This window comes from Theropithecus gelada, chromosome 15 (assembly GCF_003255815.1).
Source record: "Theropithecus gelada isolate Dixy chromosome 15, Tgel_1.0, whole genome shotgun sequence".
NCBI classification, from domain to species: Eukaryota; Metazoa; Chordata; class Mammalia; order Primates; family Cercopithecidae; genus Theropithecus; species Theropithecus gelada.
In genome coordinates this window covers 54,361,154-54,384,002 of record NC_037683.1, presented here as the reverse complement: position 1 = coordinate 54,384,002, position 22,849 = coordinate 54,361,154, and the positions used below count along the sequence as shown (strand labels likewise).

General features: G+C 41.0%; 2 protein-coding genes across 2 annotated transcripts in view; one reads left to right on the top strand and one right to left on the bottom strand.

Moving 5' to 3' along the window:
* The window catches only part of MOB3B (MOB kinase activator 3B), a 205,668-nt gene extending 198,746 nt beyond the window's left edge, over window positions 1–6,922 (bottom strand). Inside the window, exon 1 of the mRNA XM_025360545.1 lies at window positions 6,629–6,922. The gene's annotated coding sequence lies outside the window, so the exon portion shown is untranslated. The remainder of the gene's footprint in view (window positions 1–6,628) is intronic.
* Window positions 1,344–3,558, top strand: IFNK (interferon kappa). The gene is made up of 2 exons (XM_025360546.1): window positions 1,344–2,008; window positions 3,068–3,558. Exon 1 carries the CDS (start codon window positions 1,384–1,386, stop codon window positions 2,005–2,007), a length of 624 nt encoding a protein of 207 aa, XP_025216331.1. The 5' UTR covers window positions 1,344–1,383; the 3' UTR covers window position 2,008; window positions 3,068–3,558.
* Window positions 6,923–22,849: the final 15,927 nt, after the last annotated feature.

Sequence of the window (22,849 nt, the reverse complement as noted above, 5' to 3'; positions counted from 1 at the left end):
ATAATATATATAATTTATTTTTCACAGGAAATGGAAACCTTTCCCAAAAGCCAGAATTTTAAGAAATCCCACTTACCCACAATTAGCCTTTGGCGCAGTCAACTGATTTAGACAAGAACTTTTTAAGCCAACTTTTCAATGAAAGTCTGCCATGTTTATGGAACTGTGGCTATTTGCCATTGTACAATGACTTAATTGCAAATTAATGTATATCTTTTTTTTGTAAGAAGATATAATAAGCTACCTTTGTTTAATGACAACCCATTTTACTTTCCTGGAGAAAAGAATCCATTTGCTTTAACCATAATCAGAGGAAAGTTATTTGGTCAAACAAAATAAAAACTATAAACAATAGATAGCCATCATTACCACAGTAACATTGGTCCAGCTAGAAATTCACTTAGCTAAATGGGTGACCTCCTACTCACATACCTTCTCAGTGCACAACAAACACAGGAGCAAACAAAAGCTTTTACAGAATCCAGAGCCACCAGGCAAGAAGAAATGATACTACAAGAGAGAAGGTAATGAGGCAGAAAGATATTCTCAAATATAAAACCCCCTACAGGACTTTTAAGGAAGGTATCAGAGGCATAGGGAAGGCTAAGTCAAGGATGAATTTAACTGAAGAAAAGGATATTTAGAGATTATCAATATTTTCTAATGCAACAGAAAACCAAGCCAGCTTAGTCTTCTACTTAGTGAGTGCCATGCTAAATCGACCAACTCTATTCTTCATCTTTTTGGGGATCCAGAAAAATCAAAAAGAGAAAATATCCAAATATAGAAGCTTAATTTAACAAAATCGGAAAAACCTAAACTATATTGTGCTCTGGTGACCTAGCAATCAAATAATCACAGTCATTTGGTCAATGTCTATGATTAACTCAATGAGACAGGATGTTTGGCTATAGCGCCAGGTACAAAAAATATATTTTCATGAAGGATCACTCCCTCTTATGTAATAGATTTGGGTGAGTGAGTGAGTGAGTGAGTGCATGGACTCAGCTTTTGGCTTTCTGAAATCAGTCTTGTTATGATGATTCCTTAGTGCTGGGATAGATCATCCAGGCATTCAAGGTAACACGATGGTAATACTTTGCTCATTTTTTAGAAAAAAACAAAACAAAACAAAACAGGTATCACTTCCAAAGTCAGCATAGTCACCCAAAGTGAAAAAGAAAAAAAAAAAAAAAAAAAAAAAAAAGCCTTGGAGGCAAAGGAAAGGGGCCGCAACCTTCGTAACTGTAAAATGACGAATGAGAAAACTCCTCCTGCTGAAGATATTCAGGTATATAAAGGCACGTGAAGGAGTACTTAAAACATCATTGTCAAATCCACATCTTCTGGATTTTTTTTAGCTTGAAACAAACAAAAAAAAAAATGAGCACCATACCCAACATGATTCAAAAGTGTCTGTGGCTTGAGTTCCTTATGGGTACGTTCATTGCTGGCACCCTATCCCTGGACTGTAACTCACTGAATGTTCACCTGAGAAGAGTCACCTGGCAAAATCTGAGACTTCTGAGTAGTATGAGCAATTCATTTCCTGTAGAATGTCTACGAGAAAACATAGCTTTTGAGTTGCCCCAAGAATTTCTACAATACACCCAGCATATGAAGAAGGACATCAAGAAGGCCTTCTATGAAATGTCCCTACAGACCTTCAACATCTTCAGCCAACACACCTTCAAATCTGGGAAAGAGAGACATGTCAAACAAATCCAAATAGGACTTGATCAGCAAGCAGAGTACCTGAACCAATGCTTGGAGGAAGACAAGAATGAAAATGAAGACATGAAAGAAATGAAAGAAAATGAGATGAAACCCTCAGAAGCCAGGGTCCCCCAGCTGAGTAACCTCGAACTGAGGAGATATTTCAACAGGATAGACAATTTCCTGAAAGAAAAGAAATACAGTGACTGTGCCTGGGAGATTGTCCGAGTGGAAATCAGAAGATGTTTGTACTACTTTTACAAATTCACAGCTCTATTCAGGAGGAAATAAGGTATATTTTTGGAATTAAGATTCCTTTTCCCTCCAAAATCTCTTTCTCCTTCGCCTCCTCCATCTTCTTTTTAAGGGTTATTGTGCTATCCTGTAAGCCTGTCCTCAGTTGGATTGGTAGTCTCGGAACATCAGGGACATTCACCTCTCTAAGGAGAGGTAATGCCAACCATCCTCTGGGTGACCAAGAGTCTCCCTAGAAAGTCTTTAAGACAGGTTTAAAGGAATAAGATTCCCTCTCCATCATCTTCTATTCTCTCTTCCTCTTTTCTTGGGTCATTTTGAAAGAGCTTTGCTATACCACCTGTGAACTTCACCAAGACAATGGCTAGAGAATAGAGAGCAGAGCATGTTGCAAAATGATAACATTTCAATGACCTAACTGTTTTGCTGCCAACATTGTTTATCCTATGAAAACTCAGCACATTTAAAGAGCTTATACATGCTCCCTAGAGTCAATACCCTTCTATTATCCCCCCCCCCCCCCGCCCCATGCTCAGGGGAAAAAGGTTGACATTTCTGGCCCATTTCCTTCTCAGCTTGGTTTGTTTGAATTGATGCCATTTGTAGAATGGTATTTCATTACTTTAAGAGTGAAGATCCATAGTGAAATTGGATGGATGGTTGACTTAGATGACCATTAAGCTCTCATTTAACCTTTGAGATGCTGTGATTCTAATGTAGCACACTCTTAATTCCTGATGTATATTGTTTGATTCCTACATCTAAAGGCATGGAAAATGCTGTGGAAAAGTATAGTACAGTATCTGTCTTTTATTGTTTTTCATGTGCCTGAAATAAAATGTCCAGAGTCATAATATGGAACGATTTTACATTAGATGTTCCTAGTTAGAAGACTACATTCTGTGAGTTAATTTAACTAGCTATTCCAATAATACATAATACTTTAATATCTTTTATCTTTTTATCTTTTTAAAAGTTACTTTGAAGTCAGATTACCTAGATTATTTACTTTTCTAGTATGGCCCTTCAGCTATATTAATTCACCACCTGGCTGACATGGATTTTCTCTTCCTCTCTCGCCTCTACCCCATTTCAGAATCATCTACTTTCAAGCAAGAATTAACAGAGATTGTGGCTATGCAAATGCACAAAAAAAGGGTGAAATGTACCTGCAATGTACCTGGTTCTGCCCTTGGAAGTCATTTCCTGCTCATGCCATTAAGAACATGCTGCCAAACTGTTCAGATTCAAGATTATTCCAAGTGCAGGGCTCAAATGTTATAGCCAAAGAAAATCTTATAATATAAGTGAGGTAAATTTCAGCCAAGAAGTTAGAAGAAATGTTTAAAACAACAATAACAAATTGTGGATCATGGTATATGCAGGCTATCAGTAGAAGGATCAGGCAATAAAATGAGTTAGTGCAAACCATTTAGTAAAAATAACTATCAGCAGAGTTGTTCCAAATTAAAAATAGTACTACAAGCTTGTTAAGGAGTTAGGACATGCAAGCTACTAAGCATAAAATATACACTTGCTATTTTTCATGAATTTCTCTAATAAAGCCTTTGCCTGTTCTCTCTAATAGCTTTACTGGAATGATATCAATTACTTTAGTCATTTATGGTTGCAGTTCTGCCAAGTGTTTGCTATCCAGAAGGAAAGAGAATGGCTGAGAAAGCTGAGCACTTCCAGTTAACACAGATTTTCTGATTGTGTGGTAGGGGTAGAAGTTAGAACACTATGCTTTTTTAAGAGCATATCATATCAAATCAAAAGAAAAAGGATAACATCTCCACTGGAAAAAAGGCAAGGGCACAAACTGACATCACAAAGGAAGAAATACTACAGACAATATGAAAAATGTTTAATCTAACTTCATTTTTAAATGCAAAATAAGACGACAAGACACTCCCATCAGTATGACAGAAATGAAGGAGAATGACAACATAAAATGCGAGTGAGGTGTAAGGTATAGGACACAGGAGCCTTTGTGCATTACTGGGAAGAAAGTAAACTGGGACATGTTTTCTACAGGGAAATATGGCACTCTTCAATATCCTAAAGAATGCATCAGTCCCTGGGACCTAGGTATCACGTCTTCAGAAATTTATTCCAAGGAAACAGATAGATAAGATTGTTCACTGGAACCTTGTTTATAATATCTACCCCTTTAATATTCATTTTCACCTATCAGTATTTTCTATTTTTCCTATAATGATTTTTGGGGGGATTTTTAATTCTAAAAGAAACGGTACAAGCTTAACTTCCATTATAATTACCCTGTTTTCCTTAGTGGGTAGGCCAAGACAAGAAATGCTCTTTTACCTTGTTAATGATACCTTTGGGTACTTCTTGAGTAACTATGGTCTTTTTTGTTGCTTCTGGGTTGCTGCTCCTAAATTTCAAAGGAATCTTTCCTTGGGGTTCATTTTCATAATGAAATGTTTGTAAAGTGCCTTTCAGTACTTCAAAGATGGTGCTGTTTTTCTCTTACTGGTTCCACCGTTGGGAAGGTAAAGAGATATAATATCCAGAAATCACTATAGAAAGTGCTCTATGTGTCACATTCCTGGCTTAGCAGTCTCACTTCTGTTTTGTTAAATGGAAACTCAAAAGTCCTGTTGAGTTGACAAAGGGAAAACTCTCGGAACTGAACAGAGCCAAGCTTCCGGTATCCACTGAAAATGTCTGAGTGGGTACATGGATCATAATGTTCCTAAGAAGCCTCCTTCCCCTGGGTTGAGGAGGAATCAAAAGTGTAATCGAGCTTCCTTGGAAGAGGGACTGACTGGGGATCCCACAGGAAAAGCTGGCAACAGCAGGTCAACTGCAAGGCTATGGGGAGGTATAGGTTGCAACAGGTGCAGTCCCAGTCAGCCTCCCCTCAGAGGCAAGACAAGTCGCTGGGCACCATCTGGGGACCCTGCCTTCTCAGAGTAGCTACTTCGCTTTTGCCCCAGTTCTTTAATCAATAATCCACACTAAGAATGAACACAATGTATAAGCATCTAACTTGTGCAGGGAAACAGGGGCGCCTGCAACCCAGCAAGCGCACCCACAGGGTACTCAGGGCCATCCTAAGCCACTTGTTCGCGGGAACGTGGAAGAGGAACTGTGCTCTGGACGTATCTGCGTTGCGTCCTCTGAGTCCTCTTTTTCTACAATGCAGAAAGGGGACTTGAGATTTAAACTTGGAGCGGTACTCAAAGCCAGAACTCCACGTTCATTCCGGAGTGAACCACCACACCACTATTTCCAGGCAACGTCAGGAGGTTTCCTCGTTATTTGCATCTCCATTCTCTTTTTGGCGACTAGCCTGCCCTCCCGCCCTTGGAAACTTGTGGACTCGAGAATCTCAGCTTTCCGCCTACCAAAGGTGCCCCGATCCCCTCCCACTGCCCTAGCAGCAGCCCAGCCCCAACGCCTTTGGCTAGAGATTGAAATCCTCTGGAACCAACCACGGGACACTTTGGATTGGGGCGGAACACGATTCCACTGTCTCGAAAGCAGCACCTTCTCGGATTTGCGCCCTTTGCGGCGCGCCTGGATTGAGATCTGAGAAATGCGCCCCGGGCCACAGGCAGCAGCGGAGGCGGGGAAGGAACAACTTTCCCTCCGCCCTCTAACCATAAGGGCGGGGTGGGGCGGCCTCGCTGGGGTCGGGCTCCTCCGCTTCCCCAGCTGGGATCCCCTGCCGGAGCTGGCATGGGGGCCGGGGAGGAGGACCAGAGGGGCTTCCTTCTCTCCCCAAGCCCTGCCAGATGTTGGAAAGGCAAACAATAGGCGAAACGCGGAGAAACAAAAGGCCATTCGCCACGATCTCAGTCGGCTGCGTCGCTAGGTCCCTGCGGGGAGGGTTAGGGGAAAGGGTCAGGAAAGAGGGCGAGGGGGAATCCTGAGAGATTTAGGGTCTCTGGTACTTGTCAGGCGCCAGGGGTCTGCGCTTTACCCTCCCAGCAGGGGTCTGAAGGTGGGAAGGGGCAATCAAAGAAAAGTGGAAGGGTTTTCACCTTCTTCCCCAGTTCAGGGAAAGGGAGGGCTGGGATTCCAGATGTTTGACAGTTGTTGGCCCCAAAGTTAAGAGCGATTTGTATGGCCTTTACACGCTCCCCACCTCCATGAGGCATCGTCAGCCCCGGGGGCGACCTGGCTTACAGCGTGGAGTTCCCCGACGCTGCCCCAAGCCGAGACTCCTCCCTCAGGATCAGGACGCCCAAGCGTTGTCCCCCAGCCCGGGAGCACTTTTGTAAAAGTTTGTCTTCCCGCCACCCACAGCCCAACACGCACCCTGCATGCGTCTGCGGCTGGGGATGGGCTCGGAGACTTGCACCCCGAAAGAAGGACGATCTTATTGATTTATATCTTTTCAAATCAAGGCCACGGATCCCGGGGTGGAAAGTGGGCGACCCTAGTTCCTGCCGGGAAGTGCACACAAGGAGCCGGCCAGAAGCCCAGGCGCCGGCAGGGGTCTGAAGCGGACTCCAGCCCCGGAAGCCCGCGGCCGGCCGGCAGAGGGCCGGTCCGCCGCCTCCCACACCTTCTTGCACACGCGCTCAGGTGCGCCCCGCACCTCGCCGCCCGCCTGGGTGAGGTCGGGGGCGAGCAGCCACCGGGCTGCGCCGCCTCCCCTCGCTTGGAGCGGGTTCTTACTCACCGTGGGGTTTTACCTCCAGCCCAGGGCCCGGTCGGTTTCCTTCGCCGGGTCAGCTGCAGCCAGCGCGAGAGGAAAATGGTGAGCTCGGGGCAGGTGGGGCGTCGCTTCCCAATCCACTCAAGGGACTCTGCGGCCGGTGCGCGCGGTCCCAGCGAGCCAACCGGCGGACAGGCGAGCGCCTGGCTCCAGCTGCAGCCGCCGCCGCTCCGGAGCAGCCCCCACATGCACCCAGCGCGCCGCGCAGCCGGCCGGGGCTCGACCGTCTCGCGGGGACGCCGAGCGGGGACCCCTGGCGGCCGCCTGCGGAATGGCAGCTCCGTGGGGAGAAAAGTCGTCTTTGGGATCATCTTCCCTCCGGAAAGAGATGGGACATGACCAGTCCTAAGGGGGCTTCCAGCCTTGCAGAAAAGACACTGACTCTCGGGCCAGGGCAGTGAAGAAGGTGTCAGATCAGAAAGGATGATCTGTGCGTCTACCACGGCCACTTTCAAGGCACCTAGAGAGGGGGAAACGGTTTGCCTTCCCCAGAATTTTCTGATTGTTGAAAGATACCACGAATTGCCTGACACAGAGCGGAGCATCAATCATTGGAAAATACTCGGATTCTAGCGGATTTACTAGAACACACTGGGAGTCATGGATGAACATGGATTTTAAAGTCCAACCCACAGCCCGCCACTCTCTACTTGTGTGGTCTTGGTCTGTCTACAACCTTAAAGCCTCGGTATTCTCCTCCGTAAACTGGCGGGGAGCAATATCACCCTTGCAGGGTGATGGTTACGGGTAAACTACATTTAAAACGTTTTTATAGTTCATAGTAACAGTAATCAAATATGAGCTTCCTGCCTTCTGCAGAAAAAGAATTGGGTCTTTCACGTTTTTCTATTCCCCATATGATCACATCTTAGTGCATATTGGTTGAAGTGTACCAAATGACGAAGTACTGCATTTTACCATTCTTACTACACACTTCAAAGAAGTGTGGAAATACATTAAGTAGAAATTAAGATATATGGAGAAAACATCCCTCCTCCAAAAGAGGTTTCTGCAACTAACTACGAAGTGAGAACTTCTAAAATCACTTAAATCTTTTGCAATATCAAGTCATCTCAGATATTGTAAGAAACATTTAATAGTCATGACTTAGTGATATCAACCCTGGATTAAATGACTCTAATTCTGTGTCATTTGTGTAATGTAAAGATATCGATTGTGAATATAAGACTCAAATATGAGAAAACTGCCAGATACAAAAACATAGCCCCTAAGCAATATTTCTGTTCATCACCGAGGAATCTCATTCTCAAACTGCCCCAGTTTTTAAGAGGATGAACATCAGAGTCAGACAGACCCATAGTAGCTGAGTCTAACCTTTCTGAAGCTCTGCTACCTCATCTTATAAAATAAGGATAATACAGGTATTCAATGAAGGAATACATACAACATGCTTAGGGTAACACCTGTCACATGGTAAGTGCTCCAGCGTCACCACCTGTCATTCTTTCCAGCATACTTCTCACCCCACCCACATGTAGCCCCTCCCTCATGAGCTCAAGGGCCCCCATCACGTGTTATACTCATACACGCACAAGTTTCAGTGTCCCTTAAGATGTTATCTTCTGCAAATTAGGAACAGAAAGAATATTTTCAGGTAGTTTGGAATAGAATAAATAACATTCACATTCTTTGCCCAAGTCAGTACAGATTAATTTCCGTCATTTCCAACTCACGCTGTATACATTTCCCACAAGAGGAAAGTCATGCTAGTCTTCAGTAGCGTTTGAAAAAAAAAAAAAAAATTCCAAGAGGATTCTTTTGCCAAGCCACTTCATTACAGCTTCCCCTTAAAGGATACCAAAGGAGCACAGGGATGTTGGAAAGATGTCGCCATAGCAACATTGTAATAGATGACAATAGAGTAAAAGTGAAGAAAGCACATTTGCATAGTCATTGATAAACTTGGACCTACAGTCATATTGCTCTGGGCAGCAGTGCTCAGAGTTCAAGGGCTACTCAAAGTAAATTTGGCAAGAGGCTATTTCTGTTTATTTTGGCTAAATCTGACTACCCAGTTCATTGTGCTCGTGTGTGTGCTAATTGTAATTGTTGCAGGCAGTTCACTAACAAACAGCAGACATCCTCAAGAGTCCTTCCTTTCATCCTAAGCAATGTGAGTTCACAAATCTAAATGTGTACCTAATAAATCTTCAATAGTAAAGCATACTTCCTCCTTACCTGCTTCTCTTTTGTTTTCAAAACTTTAAATAGTCACAGGTATAGAGAAATTGCCTCAATGCTTATGGGAACTTCTGTAATAACTTATGTTAATTAACTCTGGGTACTGAAAAGAAACAAATGTGCATGGCTTCCCCTAAGCACTGAGGTAATGGCAATTCAAATAATAGCAAGTTTATATATGTGATATATATAGATTTATAGATATATAAGAAGACATCATATATATATATACATTTTAGAGATCATATCTATCTTTTAAGCAATTTCAAACCATACAGGAATCCATATATGATCTTAAGGCATAATTTCTGCTAGCATACTTCTCAGCATTTATAATGACACTAAATGTCTATAGTCATTTCCTCTGAAATGCACATTACATCAATCCCATTTTGTGAAAGTGGAACTAAGGCATAAAAAGGTCAGAGGTCGGGAGCTGGGAAGAATGTATGACAGTGTTCAAAGTTGTTTCAGTGACAGCTGAACAAGATAGTGTCATTTGGAATCATAATGGACAATTATCTTCTTTCTAGTCTATAGGAATAGAGTGAATGTTCTTTCCCAAGTTAAAAAAAAAATTATTGAAAAGAGACTATACTCTTTCTTCCTGCTCTTAGAATGTGTTTTGTTTACAGTGACCCAGTGCTCCTTCATATCTCTCTATTAGATGGTATTTTTTTCTTATTTAAAAATATCCATGTGGTTGAGGCTGCAGTGAGCTATGATTGCACCACTGCACTCTAACCTGGGCAACAATGAGACCCCATCTCAAAAAAAAATAGTTTGTATCTTTAACAAGTGACCCTTCTTCTCAAAAGATGAGCCTGATGTTTCTGCTCTGGCTTAACGTTAACCAGGTGTGGTACACTTGTGATCTGCCTCAGTACTCTGAGTAATGGGGAGGAGTTCTCTCACTATGAAACAGGTCAACTTAGATATGATCCAAAAAGGGTTAGTTGCCAGGAGAACCAAAGTCTAAGGGAGTCACATCTACAAGCCCATAGCCTGGACCCCGACATTAATCCTACAGTGAGACGTTAGCACCTTTCACAAATGGAAAAATCAGGCCACTGTGTGCTCAATGGGTTTGGAATGTTGTGCTTTCAAAGCAATTGATACAGAAAGGTATAGAAAGATCGAGAAGAGGCTAGTGAGTCTTGGATGCTTCGAACGTGATATAACGCCCCTTTCTCTTCTAAATAGTAAAATAATGAAGATCTCAAATAGACTTTCTCTCTTTGAGAAACACAGCTTTACTGCTTTTGCAATCAATGCCCTTGCCCTCACCAACAAATCAGTCATTAATTCCCAACGGCCTTGCACTGCAAATACAGAAAAAAAGGTTTTTGTATCTCCTTAGCTCTCTTTGAATGTCTGTGGGAAAGAAATGAAGGAAGTAAACATTTCTACTGCCAGACTAAAGGTAGTTTTTGGTAAACTTGGAACCTCTCCAAACCACCCCCTACCCTCCTGGCATAGAAAATAAACAAGATTTTTCCCTTTATATCATAATCAAGGCAAGAGACAAAAATGAAGGTATCACCCAACCTGATCTTCTTTAGCCTCTAGCTGTTCTACCTACACAGAACTATTTTCTCAAGATTCCAATTAGGTTTGATATACTGTTCAATATTAATTTCCTCTTAAGAAGCTACTTCACCATTTGGAAAGCCCCTTGGGTTGGATAATTATTGAATTTCTAAATGGCCTCTGGCTAGCCTCAATTGTGTTAGTGTTTCATGTCCAGTAAGTAATATGAAAGAGGCTTGCCTTGGGTATTTAACAGCCCCTAATGATGCTTTTCAGAGGGAAAAAACCCTTCTGAAAAGATTTTTGGAAAAGTTTCAGTTAATTTTTTCCCAAGTCTTGTTGTCTAATGCTCAACAGAGTCTCTGTAGAAATGAATAGATAACTTCCTTCCTTCATTTTTCCCTTCCTTTTTTCTTTCTTTTATCCTGCCCTCTTCCCTCTTTCTTTCTTTCTCTTCTCTTCTTTGTTAAAGGATTTCTGACGGCTAGATAACTCATCAAGGTTTCTATCCAGTGTCCCAGAAGAACAATTCTTCTTTTTGATAAAATGAATTACATTTTCATTCTCTTTCATTGTCTTTTTGTTTTCCTGTGTTCTTTTGGGTTTCTTTCAGCACACGATAAATGATGTTTTCATTTGAAATTGCTTCTCACTACTGCTCAGATGGTCAGCATGAGAAGTCAAAAGGAAAGCATATACACTAGTAAGAGAATCAGGGTGTGGAAAAGGGTCTCTAAGACCCCAGCCCCCGAGAAGAAGATGGAGACCCAAACATGCCAGTCACCAGTTTGAGGCTCATAGCTTGTTAGTGTAGAGCCAGATTTTGTACTTGTAGTTTGAGGAGCACAGCTTGTTAGAATCCAGATCTCATGGCTTTTAATCCAGAAATATTTCTTGGTTTGGGAGTTGTTTTTCATTGTTGCTGTTGGCCAGTAATTATGGTACTCTGGTGAAAAGGCTGTTTTATAGGTCAGTTATTTGGAAAGGCCATTTTCCGTTTGTTTGTTACTGAATAGATGTGCTTGCCTTGTTCATTTGGCAATGCCCTGAGCTCCTCAATCTCTCAGTCCCTTCTTTTAGAAACGATGGTTTGCCTACAGGATGCCAGGTGCTTTTCTCAGGGCCTTGCTCCTGTTATATTTGATTTCTCTGTCAACCTTTTTACACTACTACATACACCCAGAGTGAGAGAAAAAAGGGAGAAGAGAAAGAAAGCAAAAGGAAACAAGAAAAGGAAGTTGAAAGCAAAAGAAGAAAGAAGGAAGGAAGGGAGGGTGGAAAGAAGGAAGGGAGGAAGGGAAGGAGAGATGTTGAAGATTACCAGTGGTATATACAGGAAAATTAATAAGATATCCTTTGTTAAATTTTAATACTTCCAGTCATGTCTGTTATTAAGGAATCCAAAAGTGATTAAAAGCAATCTCCTTTCCTTCTCCTCTGCTCTCCCTACTCCTACCCTACTAACCCCCAGGTTATACTTCACAGCATCTTCTTGGATGATGACATAAAAGTCTGGCATTATGTTTCTTTAAAATTTTTCTGCCTTTTGTGGGGTTTGTTTGCCAACCACCCCTCTTATCCTACCTGCAGTTTCCTCATTCCTTGTTTTATTTTTGGAAGAATACACCTACCTGGACACTCATTTCTTTTTTACCTTCCAAGTAGTCTAGTTGAAATGTGTTGACCTTGACCCCTATTGGCAGAACTGCTCAGCTGACCCATCGACTCTTGAGAAATAATAAGTAGTTGTAGTTTTAAAGTGCTACATTTTGGAGTGATTTGTTATGTAGTTTTGTTGTGGCAATAAATAACTGATACAGATAATGTGGTGGTCTTGATGAATACAAGAGTGCCTGGCCCATAAGTAGCCACTCGATAAATGTTGGACTGGAATGAACTGGCAAATGGAGTAAATTAATATTCATCAATAGGGGCTTAATTAAATATGTTGTGACATAGCCTAACAATGGAACACAATGCAGGTATTAAAAACAGTGAATAAAAATTCAACGAGTTGATGGCTTAGGATTTGTGCATTTGTCTGTCTGTGTATGATATTACATATCAGTAAAGAAAGCCTGTATACAAAGCACCAGGTATCATATGATACCCTTTTAATATTAAAAAATCTACATTGTATATATTCATAGGGAAGTATCTGGAAGTACATATACCAAGATGTTGACAATGGTTCTCTAGGTAGAATCATAACAGGTAATTTAAAATTTTTTCTATACTTCTTTATTTGAAAACATTCAACTTTATTTTTTATAATAACAAGAGAGTAAGGTGATAAGATACTTTTTTCCTGAGTCCAGGACACATGGGGTGAGCTACCCTGATACGACATTTTCTCTTTCTCTCCCCAAAGCACACTGAAGATCTTGAAGGGCACACAGAGAGAGGGAAGGCAACAGAGGCAGGCTTTGTTGGACACCAAATGAATGTACTGAGCCATTGTTCCAAGACAGCTCTGTATTTTGAAGCTCAGCATGGGCCAAATTCAACTGCCAGATGAAATATGTGATTCTTCTGGCATTGTCAGAAGTGGCAAATGGATTGTCTCCTCCTAAATGTGGTATGACTGTGGGGCCCTATCAAGGTGACTCTCCCATCAACCAAAGGTAGCAAGTAATGGCACACTTGCCATGACCTCTACTGTCTGCTTTCTGTGTCACTGCCTCAATCATGCCCCTCCTCTTGCCTTGTCTTGGTGAGGAGTGCCTGGCCAGCAGCCCTGCCTACCTCTCTCTTCTGGCCCTAGCACCTTGCCCCAGCCCATGTGGTTCCAGCAGGCTCCACTTCAAGGGACCCACCCTCTAGGGCACAATGTAGATTCATGATCCAAGCATTGCCAACCAGAGGGCTTCTTCTCCGAGAGTTTATACATGGACCCTGAGGTCAGCAAGCAAGAATGAAATAAGCCAGAGTTCTCTGCAGCCATCCCCTTTTCACCTCTCTCAGTTATGGATGAACTTATCTGTAAAATGGGAAAAAGAAACAACAAAAGAAGCACAGCTGAGAGAAACACCAAAAGAAAGAGTTGAAGACATTGTTTGAATTCCTGCATCCAGTAGTGTCCAAAGCCAGTGCCAACCCTGGAATTCCTAGCTACAAGAGCCAATGGAGTCCCTTTTGCTTTAGTTTGAGGTGGGCTCCTGTCACTTGCCGCAGAAACTAGGAGAAAGCACAGTGTCTGTGCTGCAGCAAGGGAGGGCTAAAGTCCTCAGGGACAACCAATAAAGCATGAGAGCCAATGAATAAATACTTGAGGTGAGCAATTACAGCAGGCATTCTTTACATTTCTTAGAGATCCAAGCAAAATGTATCCCCAGTGGCCTGAAGTGGTCATATATATTATTATTATTAATTAATATAGTTAATAACCTGTAGGCAGCTCAGAAAAAATCTCAGAGTCATTAAGTGTTAAAGGACATTTGAGACCATTTGCCTCAGCATCTAGTGCAGCTCCGGATATGCACAGCATGGAGGGCACGGAACTAACATTTGGTGAGCACCTACTATGGGTTAGGACCTGTGCTGGACATTTTCACATATTTATTCCTCCCCATGATCTTGGATGATGGGTATTAATACTCTCATTTTGGAGATTGGGAAACTTGCCTAAGGTTCATACAGAGCTTCTTTGGCGCTCTCAATCATGACTGTTCCCTTGCATCCATCCCCTCTGTTAAGAACTGAGATTAGCATTTAGGAAGTTATAGCTGGTGCAGCAGACACCTTAGATGCCCTGTGTCACATCTCTTGACATATCTCTGATTTCAGTGCACTTATGATGTGGCCTCTTTCCCAGATCTCAAGCACGCAGCAGCCATCATTTCACTATCTGCCGTGGGACTGTTTCCACAGAGGCAGGAGCTTGCTCAGCCTAGGAGAAAGCATAGTGTCTGTGCTGCAGTGAGGGAGGGCTAAAGTCCTCAGGGACAACCAATGGAGCATGGGAGTCAATGAATAAATACTTGAGGTGAGCAATTACGGGAAGCATTCTTTACATTTCCTAGAGAGCCAAGCAAAATTTAGCCCTAGTTGTCTGAAATGGCCAATTGCCAAATTCATCTTTATATTGACTTTTCCTTCTTCGTGTTGCAGGCTGACTGATCTCTCATTCCCATTTCCTGGAATCACCTCCCAAATAAACTAACTGCATACTAGTCCTTGTCTCAGGCTCTGACAGTGGGGGATTCCAAACTGGAAATGAAGACCATCTTGTGTACTGACTAGTGAAGGAAAAGGTTACTGTTTTGAAGTCTGTAAGAAAATAAGCTCAGCTTAAACCAGCAAGAGGCCTTGAAACAGAGTGAGCAATTCCAAGCTAGGAACTGTATTAAGAAATAGACTCTTATATAGAACCCCTTTGAGAAAATATACTCAAAGTCTATAACTTCAAAATGCCTGAAAGGAAATACATCAAGATATTAATTATTATAATTCAATACATATTATTATAGTATTGTATTAATTATTCTACTCTTCTGAGTAAATTTTCAATGGACATTCCCCAGATCTTCCTCACTTCTCTTACCTATGTCTTGATCTGCCCCCTGGGGGTTCACAATTCTTGTCACTGTAGCTAATAATCTTTTTTTTTTTTTTTTCTGTGACTCAAATTAGGTAGAAGATACTTTAGCCATCATTCTCTGCTTGGAAGGCAGCACAGCATGTTAGTTCAGAGTATGGTATGGGCAACAAAAGAAGGTCAAATTCTAGTCATCTAGGTCACTTGGTCCGTCACCCAGGTTTTGCTATGGAAACAACTGCTTGTGATCGTTAATTTTTAAATGTTGACTAGGCTAAGGGATACTGAGATAGCTGGTAAAACATTATTTCTGGATGTGTCTGTGAAGATGTTTCTGGAAGAGATTAACAGACTGAGTATAGAAGATCCACTCTTACCAATGTGGGAGGGCATCATCCAGTCCACTCAGGGCCCAGAGAGGACAAAAAGGCAGAAGAAAAGCGAATTTGCCCTCTCTTCTGGTGCTGAAACATCCACCTTCTGGCTGGCCTTTGAACTTCAGGATTTATACTACCCTAGGACACCCACCCTCCCAATCCCCCATCCCATTTCTCAGGCCTTCAGGCTTGGGCTGAATCATACCACTGGTTCCCCTAGTTCTCCAGCTCAAAGACAGCAGACTGGGGGACTACTCAGCTTCCATAATCATATGAGCCAATTCCCATAATGAATACCACTCCCCCACTCTATTTCTCTGGAGAACCATTATTAATGATCAATACAACTCCAAAACTTAGTGGCTTAAAACTGCAAAGATTAATGCATGGCTTATGCAACATGTACATCTTGATGAGGGTGGGAAAGGGGGCTCTGCCCATAGCTCCCACAGTAGGACCTAGCCTGCAGAGTGCCACTATCTGGAACATTAGTGGACACTGTGGCAGAGTGAAAAGGAGGCAAAGCTCATGCAAAGTCTTCCGTCTGAAAGTGACATATGCTGCTTGTTCATGTTTCATTGGCCAAAGACAGTCATGTGGTCATGCACGAGTTTCACTGAAAGGGAAAGGGCAATCTGCCTTGCAGATAAGAAAGGAGAAAAAAAAGGGGGAGATTTTGAAAAACGTCTATCCAATTTGGACAATCATTTAACCTATGCTTCAGTGTTCTCATCACATATTGTGGGGATATCCACTTTACAAGGTTATTATGAGGGTTAAATGTGAAACTGTAAAGTACCTGGCACATAGCCATTACTCAATAAATGCTATTTTGACAGTGATACTTTGTTTACCTGAAATATAATATTAAGATTTACTCCAGTCTTTCCTACATCTCTGGGAGTAAAAAACTCTTGAAACTTTTTCCAGAGGTTGCATTTTCCGGTCTTTAAAAATGAGTCCAATGCCTTTTTCCCGAATTTTTCCAAATTCTGACCATCCTCAGATATGGGTTCTAGCTTAGTGCTCCTCACACAGAAAGGTTCTAGTAAGGAATTAGAAAATACTTTCTGCTTTAAAGAAGAGCTACACAAATATTAAATGAGAATAATTATATTTATTGTTTACAGCAAATATTCTAGTAGTCAGAAAAACTCAGCATAAGTTCATTAGAACAGTATGGGCCACATTAGAAAGAACATATTATCATTATGTTTGAAAAACTAGGACTGGGTACAAAGTTACTATGATAGTATGGGCTCAGTTGGCCAAGTAGGTTATTACAGTTTCAATGGAACCATTATCTTGTCAACAGAACACACAGTGAAACCTGCAGGGGCTTCCTCTGGCTTCATGACAGTGAGTAAACTCTGGCTTTCCCTAGGGAAGGCAGGGGCCTGGTAGGGTCTGAGGAAGAGCCTGAGGCATAGACTGTGCCCACCCTCCCCTTCTCCCTCCACTCATCCCAGTTTTTGGTTTAGAAAGCCAGCATTTTGAATATGTAGTCACAAGACTTTCTCGTTGTCCTTAGGTTGGGTTGCTGCCCACACCCCCCCCCCCACCACCCTCCTTGTTCCCATATGAAGGTCATTGACCCCTAGTTTTATAAGGTGTTTATTCTTGCAGAATTTGGACCAAGGACTCTTTCTGTTCAGCAAATGATTCAGTGCATGTGGACCCTGGGGTTGTTTACATTTTCAGGAACTGCTATTGCGAAACTAAAAAGGTTTATTTTACGTAGTGGGATTGCTTTTGCCAGATGAATTCATTTGCTCAAGTTATTTTTAAAATGTGCTTTCCCTTAGCTCCTTAGAGAAGCTCTGGTCTCCTCTTGCTTGTGTGGGTCTAGGCCAGGAAAAAAAAAAAAATGCTGAGGCTATTAATGGAAGCCAGAGAAAATGTCTAGCCAAGGTGGATCAAAGAAGGTTCTCAGTTTTGACCCAAAACCCTTTAACTTCCTGAATGCTGGGCTAGCATACAAACTGGTCCTGGCTGCAGCAGCTTAAATGGCTCATGTGCCTAGAACCAGGAAGACCATGCATGAGTTTCAAACTGCTCCTACAGGTATGTGTGGAAAGGGGACCCCTACGACTGAGTATTCATCCGGAAGAAACTTCCCCGGCTGCCAGTTGGAAGCACCACAGTCCAGCAGCAGTGAGACTGCTGGAGGCAGTCAGATCGCAAAGCACAAACCCTCTACCTCATCGGGGTCAAGTGGCCTGAAATGATTCATCAAGCTGCTTTGCAAACATTTTATTTAACAATTGATATTTAGAAATAATTTTTTATGACGCAGTTTCTTCTCTTTTGGAGGTATCAGAGACCCCTTTGAGAATCGGAGGAAGGCTATGGAGAAATATCTGATGAAGTCTGTGGGGAAAAAACTGCCATCCAGAAAAATGTATATATGCAAGCTGTTCCTTAAAATGTAAGTGGTATCATTGTGATGACATCCAAAAATTGTCAGGGAAGTCCATAAATCCCCTTGCTTCAGAATTTGGGGAAACTTTAAACTTCAGATTAATGGTATGTAGATACTATTCATTCATTCAGTAGCACTATGTTGGAAGTTGGAAATACAATCATGTATAAGACAAGGACCCAGCCTTGTGGAGCTCACAGTCTAATGGGAGACAAAACAAACCCATAAAATGATGCATGATAATGAGTTAAGTGCTATGCTAGAACTGTAAGTGTAGAAGAAAACAAGAGCCCTAAGTAGAGTGTAGTTAATTCAATATATATTTAATAAATGCATTATGTGCCAGGCAGTTGGGAATAAGCTGGTGCACAGACAAGATCCCTATCCCATGGAGCTTAAAGTCTGGAATACTCTCAACTCAAAGTTGGAGGAGAGACCTGGAAGAACATGATGCCCACCTAAGGTGAATCCTGACTGACAAAGTTCATCCAGGTGAAGTGGGTAAGCGTACTGCAGGTAGTGGGAGCAGCACGCACACAGGACCAGTAAGAGCAAGGTGAGTCAGGGGGAACTACAAATACTTCATCAGGGCTCTTTGAAGGCAGGAGCAGTGAGAGACAAAGGGGGAGAGGTGTGCTGGGGGCAGATCCCCAAGGCTCCTGTGCTTCACCATGGATTGTGGGTTGAAGGTTGTCAATGAGGGCTTTTTAAGGCAAGTCAGGAGTTTCATATTAAAAAGATCACTGTACCATAAATGGAGAAAATTGGGCAAAGGGGAGGGGATGGCCAGTGGGTGAAATCATGGAGACTAGAACGAAGGAAGCTGTTGAATTAATCTGGATAAGAAATGATAAGGTCCTAATAGTGGCAGTGGAGATGGAGTAAAGTGGATGATGGGAAAAATGGGATGAGGCCTCTGGAGAGTAGCTCACAGGCAATTTTTTTCATTCCCTATAATGACATTTGCCTAAGGCAACACACTCTGCTACTTGCAATGAGGTAGTGACAGGCTCAAGCTAAGAAAACAATCTTGTTACTGACATGGTATCACTGGGAATCATGGCTGTAAAATTGTAGTTTAATAATCAAATTTTGGAACTCTACATTTAATTGCTTAATGGTGAGGATTATGACAGCAATAATCCTGATAATAGCTGTAACCCAATTTTATTGTGCACTTACTCTGTGCCAGTTACTGTTCCAAGCATTCTGAATTTATTAACTCACTTAATTTTCAAATGATTCTATCGGGTAGGTTCTATTCTTACTCTTAAAGAATAGATGAGGACACTGAGGCAGCACAGAGAGGTTAAATACAGCTAGGAAGTGAGAAAATAAGCATTTGAGCCTTGGAAATCTGGTTCTAGGACCCAAACTTCCAAAAATTCTACTATCAACTTACAATGACAAACATAAATGATGGTCCTTCTCCATAAAACTCGATATGAGCATTAAAATCGACTTTTTACCATTTGTTATGAACACTCTGAACAATCACAATAAAAAGTAGTGTGGAGACACTATTCACATCTCTAAAAACATCTTAGGAGGGATACATGAAGCAAAACGCTGGGTGTGAGTGTTTTTGCAGATTCAGGCTCCAAAGAACAAAAAAACAGAAAAAACAAACAATGGTGTTTTCAAACAATGAATGTTGTTTTCCTTTAGCCATGAGGGAATTTTAAAACTTGACAAACCCATTCAGCTTTCAAAGCATTCCACATTCCCCACCCACAAGCAAATGCCAGAAGGTGCCAGTTTGAGCCAACTCAGCTCAGGAATGACTTTCTAAATACTGGATCAGATTTCTTGAATGTCCATACTCCACAGATGGATACTTACTATTGTCCTAATTGGTCTCATGAAAAGTACTTAGCAATTTATCAAGCAATTAATTTAACAAAAACATTTCAGCAAGAAATGAGATGGTGTGGCACAAATGCAGAAACAGAAATTTCAAAAGATTGAAATTTATTACTTCAAAAAGATTTAAAAATTGCTGCCTAAAATCTTCTAACTTTAGAGCTAGGTTGTGCATAGGCTTAATTTTTAATGAATTAATTTTTAATTCATTAATTTTTAATGAATAATCTTCTGGAAAAATAAGTTTTTGATTATATAAAGAAAGCAATTTCTTTGATTTGCAGGAAATAATTCTTTTGGGGTAAAACAAATAAATTAATGTACTCATTACATCCATCCAGCTAACATTTACTGGAATCATGCCGTGTGCCCAGCACCATGCTAGGCACTGAGATACAAAAATGAAAGACAAGAATCTTGTTCTTTAGCCTAGGTGGGGAGACAGATAAGCAAAGGAATAGTGTAATAAATACAACAAAAGAAATATGTACTAGCTAGACCTGTGGGAAGAAAGGTTACAAAGATCAACAGAAACTGTGTGCTAGAATTTTGGACCTAATTCTGTAAGACTTGGAGAGTCATTAAACAGAAGTGATCGCCAGATTGAATTTTACAAGGATCATGCTGTTATCAACGTGAAGAATGGGCTGTAGTAGGGAAACATCAAAGGCAGATTCTGTTCCACTCTTCATAAAAATCGTCCCACAGCACTCTGATACCCTTTTTGCTCTCTAATCCATTTCTCCTTTTCCCCCAAATACAGATAATTTAGAAATTATTTAATCTTTTAAAAGCATTGTTTTCCAAGTTTTTGAGGTTTTCCCAGATATTTGTTATTGGTTAATAATTTAATTCCATTGTGGTCAGAGAACATATTTTCTATGACTTGAATCCTTTTAAATTTATCAAGATTTGTTTTACGGCTCAAAATACAGTCTATCTTGGTACATGTTTCATGTACTCTTAGAAAGAATGTGTCATTTATTGTTGGGGACTGCTGTGCTCTACAAATGTCATTTAGGTCAAGTTGGTTGATAGTTTTGTTCTAATCATCTATATCCTTACTGATTTTGTGTATTCTTGTTCTACTAAACATTGAGAGGATATTAAAATCTCTATTATTGTGGATTTGTCTACTTCTTATAGTTCTATCAGTTTTTGCTTCATGTATTTTGATGCAGTTATGAGGTGAAAAAACATTTAGGATTGTTATATCCTTTTGTTGAACTGACTCTTTTATCATTATGAAATGATCATTTTTACCCCTGGTAACATTCTTTGCTCTGAAATCTATTTTGTTTCATATTGTCACTCCAGCCTTCTTCTGATTTTCAATATGATGTATCTTTTCTCCATCCTTTTACTTTTAATCTGTTTGTCCTTTATTTTTAAGGTGTGTTTCCTGTTGGCAGTATTTGGTTGGGTCTTGCTTTTATATCTGATCTGAAATTCTGACTTTTTAAGGACATTTCTAAAATCAAAAAATAAAAGTTGTATATATTTATAGCATACATGATGTTCTGAAGTAAGTATGCATTGTGAAATGACTGAAGTTAATTAACATACACATTACCTCACATATGTATTTGTAGTGAGAACACTTAAAAGATACTGTTAGCAATTTTCAAGTGTACAATACATGTTGTTGGTTATAGTCACATTGCACAATAGATCTCTTGAGCTTATTCCTCCTATCTAACTGAATAAGTTGTACAACAGATCTCTTGAACTTATTCCTCCTATCTAACTTTGACCAACATCTTCCCAGCCCACTGCCTCTCCCCAGCACCTGGTAACCATGTTTTTACTCTCCGCTTCTATGAGTTCCAGGTTTTTCGATTCTGCATGTAAGTGAGATCATGTGACATTAACAAGCTCTAACTTTTGGCCGGGCGCGGTGGCTCAAGCCTGTAATCCCAGCACTTTGGGAGGCTGAGACAGGTGGATCACGAGGTCAGGAGATCGAGACCATCCTGGCTAACATGGTGAAACCCCGTCTCTACTAAAAAATACAAAAAAAAACTAGCCGGGCGAGGTGGCGGGCGCCTATAGTCCCAGCTACTCGGGAGCCTGAGCCAGGAGAATGGCGTGAACCCGGGAGGCGGAGCTTGCAGTGAGCTGAGATCCGGCCACTGCACTCCAGCCTGGGCGACAGAGCGAGACTCCGTCTCAAAAAAAAAAAAAAAAAAAATCTCTAACTTTTAATTGGGGTGTTTTGAACATTTATATTTAAATATCTTTAAAAGATAATTGACTGTTTAAGTAAAAAAAATGACAATAAAGTGTGGAGTTTATAATGTATGTAGAAGTAAAAATGTAAGACCATAACAGCAAAAAGGCAACAACAGTAAGTTTCTTAAGCTATATGTCAAGTAGTATATAAACTGGTAAATTACAAAGAGGTATAACCCTAAAACAACCACTAAAATAAATCAGAGTTCTAGTTAATAAGACAACAGAGAAGACACAGTAAAATTAAAAAAAAAAATCCAAAAGAAAGGAGAAAACAAAAAGAACAAAGAGAAAACAGCAAGATGACAACTTTAACCTACCATGCCAATAATCATCTTAAATGTTCTAAATGCCCCAATTACAAGCTAGAGATTGTCAGATTGGATGAAAAAGCATTTCTGAAGCCCTGGTCAGGTACTGAACTAACGATCTTATAAGGTCTCATTAAACCCACTGGTGAAGTATGTATTATCATTCCGTTTCAAATATTTACAAAATGAACCTTGCATAGGTTAAGTAACTTCTCCAAGCAGCACAGCAGGGATTCACACTTGGGCTCTGAATAGTGCAAACAGACCTGTAAAACCTGCTTCCCTACTCTCCTTTCAATTCAACTAAACTGAGTACCAGTTACATGGAGTTAATAAGTTAGGAGCTGTGCCCATGGCAATGACTGTAACTGTCTGGGATGAAATCCACCTTTACCAGCTGTGTGACCTTGGGCTGTATATTACACATCTTTAAGCTTTAGTTTCCTCCTTTGTAAAATGGAAATAATAATACTAGTCCCATAGTGTTACTGTGTGTTAACTGGAGGTGGTGGACTGTTTTTGCTACTTTAAGCTATACCCTACAGATCATAGAAGAAATATCAATTTGTGCAATTCTATATCAAAATCAAAATAGTGTTATATAAATGTGACCTGTTTAACCTGTAGCATTACAGAAATATACTACAGAAGTAACTATCTCATATTTATAGTATTATATGAAGTTTTGGTTTCTTCTTTGAGAATCATAGT